Raw genomic sequence first — 15,942 nt, 5'->3', positions numbered from 1 at the left:
TCAAGGGATATACTGAGCAATCTACTGGTAGCCGAAAAGGAGCCTCCGTAGCTTTAGCGAATAACTTGAGATGCCCTTCGGGAATTGTCCGTCTGAGCAGAGGACGAGCATGGAAGAGGCACCGGGGACTTCTGATAGGAACGGGTGTGAGAAGAACAAGCATGAACGCAACAGCATACACAGATTTTGCCGTCAGTGAGAGCGAATGTTACTCCCGCTCGTTTCAGGGATGGCGTGTAGGAAAGCTTCTTCAGTATTAGGCTTTCTGCTGCATGTACTTCCAGAAAATATTTTCGGAGTTTCTCAGTCAGTTTTCTCTTTTGTGAGCTGACGCTGAATGCTCTGAAATGGTGAGAGCAACCTCAACAGCCGGTGTGTGGGCTCCGCGCTCTGGTTTCCTTAATTCACCCACCAAGCTGTACCCTGACCCTTCAGCACACCGTCCAAGAGCCAAGCGCTATTTCTTCTGCAACTCCCAATATCCTGACAAACACAGGGAACTGGTGCTCTGCAAGCCCAGGAACCGTGGAGGTGTGCAGGTATTTGGTTTTTTTGTGGTACATACCAGCCAGTGACTCAAAACAGACAGCAGGAAACGTAGCAGGTTGGTAGTGGAAAGACGGCATCTGTTTGTAGAGATCAACCGTCCTCGTGTTCGTACGGCATCTGAGGACACGTTTCAATGAAGAGGAATCAGCTACTTGACGGAAAAAACAACAAATCATATTCACATTTCAGGAAAGGAGTTTGAAAAACACCTACTCGACAAGAGCCGGTGACTCAGGCCAAGGCTTAAAATACTTGAAAATCAGCAACAGGGGGTGAGTGACCCTGACGGACGCTATTAGTCCAAGCGGCAACGATCTTAGCCCAGGTGCAGGTGCGCCTGGAAGGTGACCCACGCTGACACAGAACTGATGTACATTCCTTTCCTTAGGGTTTGGGTTTTTTTTCCCCCCTTGCATAGTTTACATACCGAAAAATACAAAATCGAGTGATAAAAATCACTCAGCCATTAAGTGACCATCCAAAATTCCATAAATTGGACCAGTCAGAAATATGCCTGCTGTTTATATTCAGGATGTCTGATAAAAATTTATGTGGATACAATTGCTTTGTGCCTCTCTCACATAACATACGGATGTTTATATTGAAACACTACTTGCTTGTTATTCCTGCATTTATTTCTGAGTTTATTACCGAAGCATTTTTTTGTTTATTTGGAAAGTGAAGCCTTCCTCGTAAACAACCTTTCTGTGTAAGTTTTGACAGCTAATTAGGTCTGCGAAGTTGCAACTTTATGGGACATATTTATTTAGGTACTTCCAGATGTAAGTGGGAAAGAAAAAGCAGAGGAAGCAATGATTTTTTTATGGTGATGATTATTATGTATTTGTCTTTCTTAGGAGACACAACAAAATTATCAGGATTTTTTAACAAAGACACGTTTTGGACACCACCTAGAAACCTTTCAGTGCAGAGCTCTGAAAATATCTACAGCCTCTTAGAAAAGCAAAGGCTTATTTTATCCTATAGAAAAAAAAAAAAAAGAGAGAATCTGTTTTCATATTTAACCTTTTTACCTTCTAGGTAGCAGACTAAACAATTAGCAGGTTTTAAGCATGTGGTGAGAAAGAAAATATAGAAAATTATGAACACGTCTGAGAACTCTAGTGAGAACTCTAGTGAGAAATATAGAAAATTCTGAACACACCTGAGAACTCTAGGCAGATATTGTACAAAAGATGGTAATACCTTTTTGTATTTCCATGTCCGACTTGCTTAAGCAACCAGGGGAAACGTTCCTAATCCTCTGCAGTTTTCCGTATCGTGGGTCAGCGGGGTGTTGGCTGGTAACGCGATTACGGCTCTTTCTCTTTTCCCAACTAAAAGAAACAAGACATGAAAGAGAAAGATTGAATGAAGACCAAAATAGCCAGTACTAATTCATTTTTCCCCCAAACGGGTGAACGCTGACTGCACTAATTGCAGTTACGTTCAAGGCCATCAGCGTCACTGCGCTGTGAAAATACTGGTTTCCGAGCAAATGTGGTGTATGGGATGTTTTGCCCGATTTCTCTCTCCAGGGACGTTTCCTGAGCACACGGGTTTATACAGCTTTTAATGCAACGTTAAATGCGCTGCTTCACAACCGATTCAGTCAGCACTTTGGCTGATTGAGAACGCCTTTTTTGTTGGATTGCGCTCTCTTAAATAATACTGAAAGGTTAGCGTATATCTTCAACCCTCATTGATTTTCTTGTTAAACGAGAGCGAGTTAACTCCTTTTAGCCAAGTTTGGTTGGAAAAACAAAAACTCTTCCACCACCAGCTGTGATTTCGTGTCTGTCTGCAGAACGCTTCACCTGAAAAAGGGTTTTAAAACTCCGATTGGCATGTGAAGATTAAAAAAAGAACATCGCCAAGGTGATGGCGCTGAGTGTTTGTCTCACCTCTCCGGAGTCGGTGGGACTGAACCGGGTTATAGATACCCCGCACGAAACCAGGGGTTTAGGAAGTGCAGCCGAGCGCTTGCAAATCCAGCCGAAATAAACTGCAGCGGCGGCTAATCGCTGTGAAATACCAGGCTTTTTAACCTTTAATGCACACAAGTCCTTCTTAGCAATTATATTAATTTCAACGATTCTACAGAAAATGGCCACAGGACACACGGCTGAAGCACCGATACAACCATCACTCGGTTCTGAGGCTTCATGAATCAACAGACAAAAAAGGTCAGTTCTCCACTCCAAACGATAGTTTTCTCCCCCTTTTAAAGTATGTTTTACAGACTTGAAGGAAGATGAAAAACAATTATAACGTGATTGAAGGTGCCCAGCTCTGTTTGAACTGCCTCGGCTGCTGCTTTCATGTGAAGCGACATCGCTGGGTTTGAACTCGCACCCTTTTAAAAGGCAGGAGAGCGAAGAAATCGAATTAAGTCGTGCCTCTGGGATCTGAGATAAGTTCAGAATGTTGGTGTTTGTTTTTCTTTTCAAATAACACATTAGTTCCACAGCTCCATTATAAAATTAAACGATGGGTAACTTGTTTTGATGTTCCAACACACCGGCCCCCGCTCTTCGGAGATGTTTGTACACTGCTTTGTGCACGAGCCGCCCAACTGAATTTAACAGGGCTATTCACATGCTTAATATTAAGCATTTATGCAAATCTTTGCAAGACTGGAACCTAACGTAATTATAATAAGCCAATTCCAGTGCGACTCTAGGATTATAGAGCGTCAAAACTGAGGTCAAAATGAAAGAGATTGCAAAACTTTGTCGCATTAAAAAAAAAGCCCAAACTAAAAATGCAAGGAAAAAACCCCAATAAAACCCGCCGTTAAAATCAAAGTGAAGATCTCACATAAGGAAGGAAAATGGGACAGTGAAGTTACTCATTGATTATTGAAATGACTTTATTTACTGTTTAACTAACAACGCTCAACTCAGAAGCACAAACACCTATAGATTTTTATTATTATTTTTTTAATCCTTCACGGATAGGAGCGTGGTGCTGCTGTGTAGCTGTTCTTTTGGGTTTGGTGAGATCGTGTGGAAATCAGTGAGAGCACTGGGACTTTATTTTGAAATCTCTGATATGTTATTTTTCACGCAGGACAAGAACAGAATCTATTATTATTTATTTTTGAGTTCTGATGTGTTAACAGCAGATGCTTTAAGAGGTATACACAGAAAGGTGTACTTAGAAGTTGATGTGTAAAACTGTTCAGCATTAAATAACATGTTTTCCCATGCTTTTAAGGCTTCAACCCGAGTACTTTGCAAAACGTACTTGTCACAGACCGGCTGCTCTCAGATTCCGCGGTTAACATATGTTAAAAGACAAAAGATCTATAGTTGGACTGCAAATGAGGGAAAATAGCAATCTTTTTTTTTTTTTTCCTTTGAAAACAATTCGGTTAATTCTATAAATTCAGATGGCAATATTATGCAATACTCTGCGCGATCGTGAGTGGGAGGTGGAGCGTACATGTGCCCAAGTATGTGGAGCACTCTATAAAAAATAAGTGTAGGAGCCTCTGCAGTTCTTATCTCACCACTTATCTCGGTTGCAAACATAACTTCTTCCTTGCTCATTCCTCTCCGTCCCTCTCTCGCTGTCCTTCCACCTCGCCACACCTCCGCACCTCGGGAGGCCATCTGGACCCGAAGCATCAGACTAGAAAATAAATACGGGCTCTTATAAATCCCACCGTTTTTTTGATGTTGCTGGTTTGGGCTGAGGGTGGCAGAGACAAGGTTACAGCCTCTCGGGGGGGTGTGGGTGTCACTCCAGCACCTGGTGATGCTCCCACGCATTTTGTGGGACCCCTGCAAAAAAAGCGAGTGTAGGCTGAAGGCACCCAAAAAAAAATCCAAGTTGCCCAACCCTGGTAGCCTGGGGGCTCCTAGAAAGGGTCCCCCCATGGCTGTACCTGAGCCCATGGCTGGGGGCTCCTAGGAAGGGACCCCCACGGCTGTACCCAAGCCCGAGGAAGGGGGGTGACAGCCCACCTCCGGGTGCCAGAAGCAGGGGACAGGCCGGTGAACGGCGCAGGGGTCCCCCCGCCATGAAGGCCACTCCGCTCCCTCCCGTCACCCCACACCCCCCCGGGGGGGGACTCTCCCGGCTCGGCGCGGCCCGGGGGTGGGAAGGGACCGAGGAGGGGCGGGCGGTCCCTGCCCGCGGGGGGGGAGCGAAGCGCGGCAGCCCCCTCCCCCGCCTGCCCGCTGGCTGCCGCCTTTCCTCGCCGCTCGGCCGGGCTACGCTCGCCGCCGCCACCGCCACCATCTTGTGCGTGTGTCCCCTGCTCCCCCCCCCCCCCGCCCCCCCCACCTCCACACAGCACCGGGGGCGCTGGAGCGAGCGGGGCCCCGGGGAAGGGGGGGGGTGGGGGGGTGGAAGGTGAGGGTGGCGGGGGGCGAAGCGGCACCGGGGCCGGAGCAGCGGCGGCGGCGGGAGCGGCGGCGGGAGCGGCGGCATGAGGAGGCGGCGCTGAGGAGGCGGCGGCGGTGGTGGTGGTAGCTGGAGAGGACGGAGCCGACATCTTGTGCCCTCCCCTCCCGCCGCCGGCTGGGTGAGACCGTCCGCCCCAAAGGGGGGGGGAGGTGGGGGGGGTTAGGGGGGGAGGAGGGAGGCGGAAAGAGAGGATTTAAAAAAAAAAAAAAAAAAAGGAAAAAAATCTAAAAAAAAAAAAAAATCCCCCAAAAAAGGAGGCGGCGGCAACGGTGGAGACCGCCGCGGCGGCGGCGCGCTGAGGCGGCCAGGTAAAGCGCTGCGCGGGAGGCCGCGACACCCTTCCCTCAGGGGGTCTCTCCTCCCTCACACACCCCCGCGCCGGGGTCGCGGGAAGGTGACCGGGCGGGCGGGAAGGAGCCGGGGGAGGCCGGTGCGCCGCAGCTTGCGGGTCCACCGCCCCCACCCACCGCGTCCCTGCGCGGCGGGAGTGACCCGCGGCCCCTCGCCGAGGAGGGGCAGGCGGCGGCAGGCACCTGGGGAAGGGGAACGGGCAACTCCGTGGCAGCCGGACCCCCCCCTTGTCGCCATCTTGGCCTCCCCTCTTCGCGGCGCCCGTAGGGGCCCCGCCCACCTTCTCCCACGCTATTGGCCCAGGTGGGGCCGAGCGCACCCTCCTCTAGGCCCGCAGTGCCTTGCGTTCCTATTGGTGGTGGAGCTGGGATGGACGGCGGCGGCAGCCAATAGCGGCCTGGCGCTGCGTGCGCTCTCTCTCCCTCTCCCCCGCCATGGTCCCTCTCTCCATGGGTACTTTTCTCGTTCCCCGGGGGACGGTGGGCCCGCCGGGCAGGGCCCGATGCTGGCGACCGGGGTCCGTTACAGCACCCGCCGGGCCGCCTTCTCCGGCGGGGGCGGCTTGATGTTTGTCCGGGTCCCTGTTGTGTCCTGACCCAGATCGCTGGCTGCTGCTGGTGCTCCCTCCAGGGACCCCGTGGCCCTCGCTGCACAGGGAAGCTCCTGAGAGGAGGTCCCGGCCGGCACCTGAACGCAGCTCATGGCGTGTCACGGTTCCCTTGGAGCGCTGCTGAGGCAAGGCACAGCTCATGGCGTGTCACGGTTCCCTCAGAGCGCTGCTGAGGCCAGGCACGGCTCATGGCTTGTCACGGTTCCCTCAGAGCGCTGCTGAGGCCGGGCCCGGCTCATGGCTTGTCACGGTTCCCTCAGAGCGCTGCTGAGGCCAGGCACAGCTCATGGCGTGTCACGATTCCCTCAGAGCGCTGCTGAGGCCAGGCCCGGCTCATGGCTTGTCACGGTTCCCTCAGAGCGCTGCTGAGGCCGGGCCCGGCTCATGGCTTGTCACGGTTCCCTCAGAGCGCTGCTGAGGCCAGGCACAGCTCATGGCGTGTCACGGTTCCCTCAGAACGCTGCTGAGGCCAGGCACAGCTCATGGCATGCACTAACTATTGCTGAGCACAGACTTTACTGTAACTTCACCCGCAGCCCAACGTTATGTCTTGCAGCCTCCCTGCTCTGGAGGGAGCTCCCCTCCTGCAGCCTGGCATGTCTCTGTCAGCTTGTCTCGGTTACAGAAATATCAGGGAGTTGATAAAGATCTCTGCATGTGCCGGGTTTAGGTGCTGGCTCAGCAGCTCCCCATGATGTCTGCTGAGCACTGACACACTTCATTGCAAGCACCAGCGTAGGGGTGAGGAGCGTAAACCCTTGGCAGGTGCGTGGGGGCAATATGGGCCTGTGGTGAGAACACGGAGGGACATCAGCGAGGGCGGCAGGAGCTCCACACGGTGTTTTTGGTTGGCGAGAGAAGGGTGGAATGGGGGCCAAGGCTGTTCCAGGCTGTTTCTTTTCCTCTGGCGTCTGTTGCTTTTATTTTAGGGACACGTTTGTTAAACAGCTCCCTAGGTGTCTGTTCCCCGCTGTGCAGGAGGGGGTTTTAAATCCCAGCAAACAGCGACAAACAGCTGCACGGCCGCCAGCGTGGGCCGGCGACGAGCAGGAATGTCCCCAGACCTGGTGTTTGACTTGGTGCCCTGGGGAGAGGCAGTTTTCGGTGACATTGAACCCCAAACTGTTTAGGGCTGTATGCAGTGCAGCCACTGCCGGTAATTACAGTGCATCAGAGTGGAGTGAGAGCCACCTTGTTCTCATCTGCTGCTGCTCGCCAAGCTCCTGGTGGCCGTCTCCTTGCTGAAGGTCTTCAGTGTCGAGGGACCTGGCTTTTCGCTTGGCTCCCCAAGACATGGTGGAAAGGGCCAGGAATCTCCCCCAGCATCACTGCCTGGAGCTCCAGCCTCGTGTCCTCAGCAGGTTGACAAAGAAACCTGGGACAGGGAAGAATATCCTTAGTTGTCAGTGAGGGAAGGCTGGAAGGAAGGACTGCGGTGGGAAGGAGACTGAGGTCTTCTGTGGTGCAAGAGGATGCCTCTGCCCCTCGGAAACGGCCAACGCAGTATTGCGTGGGGTACATCATGGCTACGTTTAGCCCTTCCTTTAGAGGGTCCACTTGTGCTTGATTTTTTAAGGTTGTGTGTGGCTGTATTGCGATATTGTCCAATATGAGGATCTCTCCAGTTTTTTTAGGAGGAGCTTTCAACCCCTTATAGTAAATTTAAGTCTCCTGGTGGTGGGCTTGTTCTTCTTAGCCACTTTTTGCAGCCCCCAGCCATCTCTGGCCCGCAGGTGTGAAAACCGCTGCTGGGGAGAATTGAACCATTCCTGAGCGAACTCCTGGAGTAGAATTAAGTTCATCCCTGGCGCTTTTGTGCGTTGTAGCCGTGTCATTTGCTCAGCTCTGCTCTCTAGGAACCTCACCCCCTGCTCCTGGCACAGTACCCAGCGGAAATGATGGGAGGTTTTTGGAAAGCCTTGAGCACACTGTGGCGACGGCGAGAGGACGACTGAACTTTCTGCTTTCACATCAGCAACCTTTGTCCCTAGTGGGACAGAGACAGCACAGGCTGAAATAGCATTTAACCCCACTGAAGCCAAGTCTGTTCTGCATTTCAGTGTGCATGGGTGCTGTTTGCAGAGGGATTTTTTTTTTATCCATGGCCGGGAGGTGTTTTCAAGCGTGCCAAGAAGATCAAAACATTCCTAGATTGCTGCTTAGAAGTTTCTGTGTTGCAGATGGGGTCGCGGTGTTCGGCTCAGCGTGTCTGAGTTCATTTCATTGCTGCTTTCAAGGTATTTTGGAAGTGGGTAGCTGTGTCTCTCCTAATATCCAGGTGCATGTCTTATCCCAGGCACTCGGCTCTTGCTGCCAGCAATTTCCGTGCCATTTTAGATGCTTCTGCGTAATGCTAAGTAATTGTGTGTTTTACAAATGAGCTGGTTTATGGCAGTCGGTTGCTGTGGTGGAAAACCCACTTAGGGTAATTTCTCTAGACAATATCCTGATTGTTTCACTAAAGCAAAGGGAGCTCCGTACCCTTGTTTCTCCCATCAACAGGTAAAATAACCCTTCCTGGAGGTGCTCACTTTGCTGAAGTTTGCTCATCCCTCAGCAATCAGCTAATGCCTTGTTTTTCCTGGACACAGTATTAAATGCGAATGTAGTCAGCTCCTGCTAATTACTTTATCCTCCAATACGTTTTTGCTCATATATCTTTTTGCCTCCGATACCTTCTTTGCTCATAGCCCGCCTGAATTGCAAGAGTTTGAGGCAAGTTTGTCGGCAGGATTTTCTAGTGTATTCATTTGATGATCGAGTTGCCTTTATACCCTTATTTTAAAATTCTTTTTTCCTACTGATAGAAGCCGCTGGAGCTCGGCTGGGACAAGTGCCTACAGTGGCTGATCAAGTGGCTGATTACGGTTTTAAGGCAAAGGTCCTGAAATTGGTGGTACCTGTATTTGCAGGTGGAAATTGTCGCCTGAAATTAAATTGTGCCTACAGGCTCCATTGTTGTGGGTCTGCATACTGAAACCGGCACCCGCAGCTTATTTCCGTGGATGCAAAGGAGAAGCAAACTTTTCCCAAAGCCTGTTTGTTTCTCAGGACACGCGTTGTATGATGGCTTCGTCTGGTGGTTCACAGAGCCAGTACTTTGAGGAAAAACATTCTTTTTGGCACAAACTCGGGACTTCTTGCTAGGTCCTGCGAGGTGCTGCTTGCTCTGACTCTCATGATTGAAGGTTTGCGGCGCTATGTTCTTCACAGAGCAGAAATAATGCAACGGCTGAGTACAAATTGTAGGTTTGTAGTGTGTTTTCTTGTCTGCGGGTCCCACAGAAAGGGTCTGAAACTGTGGATTGCTCTAAATAAGGGTGAGGTGCTGGTTCAGGCCTCTGCGTAGCAGCAGATAAGCTCTGGGCCGACTTATCTTCTCAGGGAGATTTTTACATTTGCTTTTCTTTGTCTCTCTCCGGTTTGTTTCAGCCTCAGCCCCTTTCTTCCCATAACTCACGTTCCCATCCCTGACGCTGCCTTTCTCGCTTGCATTACTCACTTGGCTTACTCTTCGCTGCCTCCCTCCTTTGCCCTCGGATCGCCAGGCTCCTGCCGCCGCGTCTCCATCCTCCCCCAGTTCATCTCGCCGGCTCCAGGCTTCTGCTCCGCTCCCCCTTGATGGGCACCTCCTTAATGTCAGGAGCTGACTCTCAAATAATTATCTGGGTTGCTGATTAGCAGTTTGTGAGGGCAGAGCTGGCTTCGGCTTTTAGTTAAGGCTCTGACCAAACTCCACTGGTGTGTTCCTGGTGCAGTCCAGAAGCCATCTTGCTGCTTTCCTGCTCCTACCCCTGTGGACCCTCTGTGCAGAACCAGCTTAGGTGCCCGAACACGGATTGTGGCTCTGGAGGGGCTAACGCTGAGCCAAAACCAGTAAGTCCTTCTGGCTCCATGCTGCTTGTTCTCATCTTCATTCCCCTCCTCTTCCTCCTGGATCCCACCGAGGAGCGGAAGGGGTGCACGTCTACCACCCGCTGCATTGCTCAGTTCATCCTCTGGTTCTGTTTGGGCATTTGGGAAGGACACAGTCCATTCAATGCACACCGGAGAGTGGGGCAAGGAACAGCTACATCTGCAAGAGAAGGAAAGGCAGAACTGGAGGGTGATTTTTCATTATGGGACTTTTTGCACCTGCAATGAGGGAGCACTGCTGGTTTTCTCATACGGAGCTCAGTGACAAAAAAAAACCATTGCAATTGCTTTCACAGGGCAGGAACAGTGTTTTCTGTCTGGAAAACATCCAGCACATTCTGTGTGCTATTGGGGATATCAAAGAAAAGCTGCAGGCAAAAGAACAGAGAAGAACTCCTTGGCTTATGTGAACTTAGTATGTGAACGGTGTGAGCAGATGTGATAAGTGTTTGTTTGAATTTTGGGGGATCTGAATGGTTTCCTGAGCTGAAAGCCCAGCAGACTCTTTGGATGCTACGCTTAAAATATATTTTGTCTCTTCTCATCCAGTGGTATGGGGGTATATACGTCTCCTGGCATGTAAATAGAGAAGGTTGGAGGGTGCTGTGCATTGCTGTGATACACATTGCAAGAAATGGTTGGTATATCCAGTACCTTATTGTGTGTAAGAAGGTGAAGAGGCCTCAGCAAGCCTGAAGTTGCTGGAGTCTCTAGTAGAAATGTTGGTCTATTGCAACGCTGAGTGAGTTTTTGAATTTGTACTGCTCCTTGCTTGTCTCCTTGGCTTACACTGTCCTCTGTCCTGTTTTGTTACAGGGTCTCTGGACCGCAGCGATGAGGAAGCCTCGGAGGAGGTCCCGGCAGAACTTGGAGGGGAGACGTTCTCCCTCGCCCTACAGCCTCAAGTGCTCACCGACTCGCGAGACCCTGACATATGCTCAGGCCCAGCGGATCGTGGAAGTAGACATCGATGGGCGCCTTCATCGCATCAGCATCTATGATCCCTTAAAAATCATCACAGAAGATGAGCTGATGGCCCAGGATATCACAGAGTGCAACAGCAACAAGGAAAACAGCGAGCAGCCCCTTTTCCCTTCCAAATCTAAGAAAACACCTTCCAAAGGCAAGAAGAAAGAGCCCTGCTCCAAACACGCGCCAGGGACGTCTTTACACTTGCCCCAGCCCAACTTCCGTGTGGTGGACTTCTTCAGCCAGCCAGATGCCCCTCCTCTCCCTGCCGCCTACTACCGGTACATTGAAAAGCCTCCTGAGGACCTGGATGTAGAGGTGGAGTATGACATGGATGAGGAGGACCTGGCGTGGCTGGAAATGGTCAACGAGAAGAGAAGGGACGATGGTTACGGGACAGTTTCTGCTGACACTTTTGAGCTGCTGGTGGACCGGTTGGAAAAGGAGTCGTACCTTGAGAGCCGGAATAATGGGGCTCAGCAGTCCCTCATTGATGAGGATGCCTTCTGCTGCGTCTGCATGGACGATGAGTGTCACAACAGCAACGTCATCCTGTTCTGTGATATCTGCAATCTGGCCGTGCACCAGGAGTGTTACGGCGTGCCCTATATCCCCGAGGGGCAGTGGCTTTGCCGCTGCTGCTTACAGTCCCCTTCTCGCCCTGTGGATTGTGTCCTTTGCCCAAACAAAGGTGGAGCCTTCAAGCAGACCAGCGATGGCCGCTGGGCTCACGTGGTTTGTGCCATCTGGATCCCAGAGGTCTGCTTTGCAAACACTGTGTTCCTGGAGCCCATTGAAGGGATAAATGACATCCCCCCGGCTCGGTGGAAGCTCACATGCTATATCTGCAAGCAGAAGGGCATGGGAGCTGCTATCCAATGCCACAAGGTGAACTGTTACACTGCCTTCCACGTCACCTGTGCCCAGCGGGCTGGTCTCTTCATGAAGATAGAACCCATGCGGGAGACCAGCATCAACGGCACAACGTTCACCGTGCGCAAGACTGCCTATTGTGAGAGTCATTCCCCACCTGGGATGGTGAAAAAAGGGGCTCCAGCTGCTAGTGGTGAGGGGCGGGAGGACACTGTGAAGGAGGAGGGAGAGGAGGAAGCCAATTCTGGCCCTCCCAAAGGGTCTCTGAAAAAGAACCAAGTGAAATTGAAGCAGAAGATCAAAAAAGAGCCTGGTGACGTGACCAACGGGCGTTCGTCTGTGCCCATGGTGACAGTCGCACAAATTCCCTCTTACAGGTGAGTGTTGTAGGCAGATGGGAAGGAGCTGGACAGCTGGAACTGGACAGAGTCTGTTTTGAGGACTCAGTCCCTCTTGTTGTTGAACTTGGAAGCGCTGTCTCCGGTCAAGACCTAGCAATAACCGTGTTCAAAGTGTGCTCTGCAGAATCCTCCCTGACTCATGTTCTTCCACATGGGTGTCACTGGCACACCGGTTTTGCTGCTTTGCCAAGCAGTCATCCCAAACTGTCATGTAACGCAGAATCCGGGGTGGTCCCTAACAGCAAACACCCATCCAGCATCCGAATTTACATAGATGGCTGTAAAGGTGTGTTTGAAATACTTCAGGCATTACAAGTTGGCTGGCAGATAGGGGTCATCCTGCTGTTATTTTTTTTAAATCTCATTTCATAGTTTTTTAATTCCTTGTTTTATTACAGAACATATCAAACTTGTCAGTGTTGCAAACAGCTTTGAATTTGGCTGTGTATTTTTTTTTTCTCCCGGCTCTCTGTCACGCAGAACTAGGTAGTGCTGGGTTTTTGTTTGGTGCCTGAGGAAGCGTGGTGACATGTTGCCGGTATTTTAACAGATAAGCTTTGAAAAACTGATGATAAGGCACCACATAAAATCTAACGAATGGTTTGAAAAGGTTAAAATAGGTGCTGTGTTATTCGTGGACTCCTGTCACGTTGGTTTCCCAAACTTCAGCTTAATAACGTCGGACTTAAATGACCCCCAGGAGAATTCTTGACACTGAAAGTAGTTTTGAAGTTAAGGCTGGGCGCTGAATCGGTGATTGCGTACTTTGTGCTGTGGTAAGTGCTTGGTGAGAACCTCCAGCTGAGCTGCTTCTAAAGTAAGGATATATTGTGTAAAGTAGGCACGTATCGTGTAAAGTAGGCACGTATGTCTTTGTGGTGGGTAGATCCCAGTTCGTTCCAGTTGCACGCGTAGCTCAGAGCGTGCATTGACACAACACTGCAAAGCTTCGTGGGGAAACCTGCTGCTATTGCCAGTGTCCGCAGAGTCATGATTGCGTCGCAGTTGGTTCCATGACACCTCTTTGCTTCCTTCAGGCTGAACAAAATCTGCAGCGGCCTCTCCCTCCAGAGGAAGAACCAGTTCATGCAGAGGCTCCACAACTACTGGCTGCTGAAGCGGCAGGCGAGGAACGGCGTGCCCCTGATCCGGCGCCTGCACTCGCACCTCCAGTCCCAGAGGAACGCGGAGCAGGTACTGGTCCCCAGCTGAACCCGCAGGGAAGGACGGAGAGCTTGCATCCCGGGGGGAGATGCGCTTGATGCATGGCTGGGAAGGGGAGTGAGGGTGAAAGGATCAGAGAGTGACCTGATTTCACTCTCTTTTGGTTTGCTCGTGGTATGCTCATGCCTGAAAGCTTAGTTGTCAGCGGGATATCCATTGTGCCACGAGAATCGGTGTTGAGGAGCCAGCAGGTAAGAGTTTTCCCCCTGAGTCAGGAGAGCCAGGGTTGTGCCAGGGCGTGATGGGCCCTTGGTGGATTGATCTCTTAGATGAATCATAAAGCCACGTTCCTCACGAGTGATTAAAGATCCCCTCCTCGGGAAAATGGGTGTTAGCTCCAGAGTCTTGGCCAAATTCCAGTTTGGGTCATTCTTCCTGCTGCTTCAATTTCCGACCCTCCCATGCACATTCATATGGAAGTTTAGATATAATCATCAGCTCGGGACTCCTGTGCTTCCTCCTCTGAGCTGACGTCCAGAGTCACTCGATGCTGATGAACAGCACCGCGTTTGGCACAAGAAGCAGTTGAAGTAATGAAGCAGCCGGACTCTACTCTCTAACGCAGCCTGTCCGTAGGCATCGTGCACATTGTGCACGTATGTTTTTACCGTAGCTGGAGGAATTTATAGGCTTTTGGTTTGTATGAAGACTGCTCTGAGGGATTAATAAAAATATTTCCCACTCATCAGTCTGGTGCTTGGGGAAGTGCAGCATTTCCTTGGTGTATTAAGTTGGCAATTTACCATAAGTTCTTAAAAACAAATGTCCTATAAATATAAACCATCAAGATCTTATGAAGCAGTTGTCCTCTCTTGGCAATCAGGCGAAAGTGTATGCACTTCAGCTATATCCTCCAAACCATTTGAAAAGCTACAGATTTAGGAGAGGAGGGATGATTGCGTTGCGGAGCCACTGAACTGTGTCTTGGAAGGTGTGAGCTCATCTCCCAGCGTTGGCTGTTCCATTGTGTTTTGGCGAATCTCTTTCTGTGGCTCTGTTTCTTATTGGTTACGAAGAGGATAATAATAGCTCTTTTCTCCCATGCTTTCGCTCGCCTTGCCTTTATACTCTAAACGCTTTGGGCTGCCTCTTCGATGCACAGCAGCCAACAGAAAGGATTTCCAGTCTCTCTAATGAACATGGGTGTAAAAGCAGGGAGGGTGTAAATGATCATGGAATGAAGCGTGTTAACAGAGTGTAGCTACAGTAGGATTTAGGCCTAACTTCACAGGTAAGATAAAATCCAGAAAGGCTGATGCTGTGTTTGTTAGACAGCTAAATGCCGTGGGAAGGAGACATAGTCTGAGCAAGAGGCAAGTAGAGAGGAGGAAGACTATGAGAGCAATTCACAGGGGATGCCCAGAAGGAGGAGGGAGCGCAGGAAGCCAGTCATGTTTTTCATCTCACCCCACTGTTCTGTCCTGCAGAAGGAGCAGGACGAGAAGACCAGTGCAGTGAAGGAAGAGCTGAAGTACTGGCAAAAACTGCGGCATGACTTGGAGCGGGCACGGCTGCTCATCGAGCTCATCCGTAAGAGGGAAAAACTCAAACGGGAGCAGGTGGGTAGTTTTGGCTGGCAAGTTGCTGCCCTTCGCTTCGGTCCCATGGAGCACCCTCTGCTGCAGGAGGCAGAGGAGGAACACGACAGTTTTTCTTGATCCTTTTCCTCTTTTCATAGAGTTTGACTTCTGGATGTGCAGAGCAGCCGTCTCTCCCTGTGTCAGTCACGGGCTCGTGCTGCTCAGCCTCTGCCCTCAGAACCAGGGCTGGGCTGCAGAGCGCTGGGAAAATGTATTTGCATAACTGGCGGTGGGTTTGATTCCTGCCCTACAGCCCCCCTTCTAGTTCTGGGCATGGGCCAGGTGTTTTGCAGAGTAGAAGTCGGATCTCCTTTAGTGTTTATTTCAGGAGTTTGGTAACACTTATTCCAGAGAGAGGTCTAAATCACAGTTCTGCTCGTCGTTTCTAAAGTTAAAAATTCCTGTGTTTTGCCCTCTTAAGTACATTTTTGAGAAGAAGCAGTCTTTTAAGATGGAGATCATTTACTGATTTCCTCTTTGATCCGCGTGCAGTTCTCCAGAGTTGCACCGGTTACTTCCCACGCTTGCCAGCCTTGCCTGTTGCGGGTCTTCCCTTGCCATAGCTGGTTGGAGGGTGCAGCCACAGCTGTGCTCTGTGGCACGAGTGTCTTCCAGGACGGCTTTGTGGAAGACTCGCCCTGCGCAGGGTGAGCCCACGCCTGGCCTCGGGCATTGCCTGGGTGCTCTCCCTGCTGCTGGGCAGAGGGAAAGCAGCATCCTCTGTGTTCACAGCCCCTCTGCAAGCTTTTTTTTTTTTTTTTGTGGCCGTAGTTTTTCTGGAGTCTTTTTGATGCCAGCACTGGTTCATTTGCTACGTTGTCCCTGACTTACAGCAGTAGCTCAGTCCTGCTTGCTGTGTGGACATATTTTAGGTAGGAGGATCAAAAAAAAAAAAAAATCACTCTTGGGCTTTGTTTCTGTTTGCTTTTGATATCTTGGTATACCTGTAGTGCAGTTGGCTAAATCCATAAAAGCTTGTTGAAACTACGGTGTGCTTTATGAAAGGATAAGGCTGTCCAGTTGGAGCTCTGTCCCAGCCCAGCATTTAGCTGAA

General features: G+C 50.7%; 1 protein-coding gene across 5 annotated transcripts in view; it reads left to right on the top strand.

Moving 5' to 3' along the window:
- Positions 1-4,970: 4,970 nt before the first annotated feature.
- The window catches only part of BRPF3 (bromodomain and PHD finger containing 3), a 29,687-nt gene continuing 18,715 nt past the window's right edge, over positions 4,971-15,942 (top strand). For 4 of the 5 annotated variants that reach the window (XM_063356797.1, XM_063356795.1, XM_063356798.1 and 1 more), the window contains exons 1-4: positions 4,971-5,083; positions 10,658-12,060; positions 13,122-13,278; positions 14,736-14,867. In XM_063356797.1, coding sequence (XP_063212867.1) covers positions 10,676-12,060; positions 13,122-13,278; positions 14,736-14,867 — 1,674 coding nt within the window. In that variant the 5' untranslated portion in view covers positions 4,971-5,083; positions 10,658-10,675. Of the gene's footprint in view, positions 5,084-5,151; positions 5,274-10,657; positions 12,061-13,121; positions 13,279-14,735; positions 14,868-15,942 lie in introns of those variants that run through there. The other variant, XM_063356796.1, reaches the window with a different exon arrangement.

Source organism: Chroicocephalus ridibundus, chromosome 20, assembly GCF_963924245.1.
Source record: "Chroicocephalus ridibundus chromosome 20, bChrRid1.1, whole genome shotgun sequence".
Classification (NCBI taxonomy): Eukaryota; Metazoa; Chordata; class Aves; order Charadriiformes; family Laridae; genus Chroicocephalus; species Chroicocephalus ridibundus.
The sequence above is the reverse complement of the archived record's forward strand: the minus strand, read 5'-3'. Positions and strand labels throughout refer to the sequence as shown.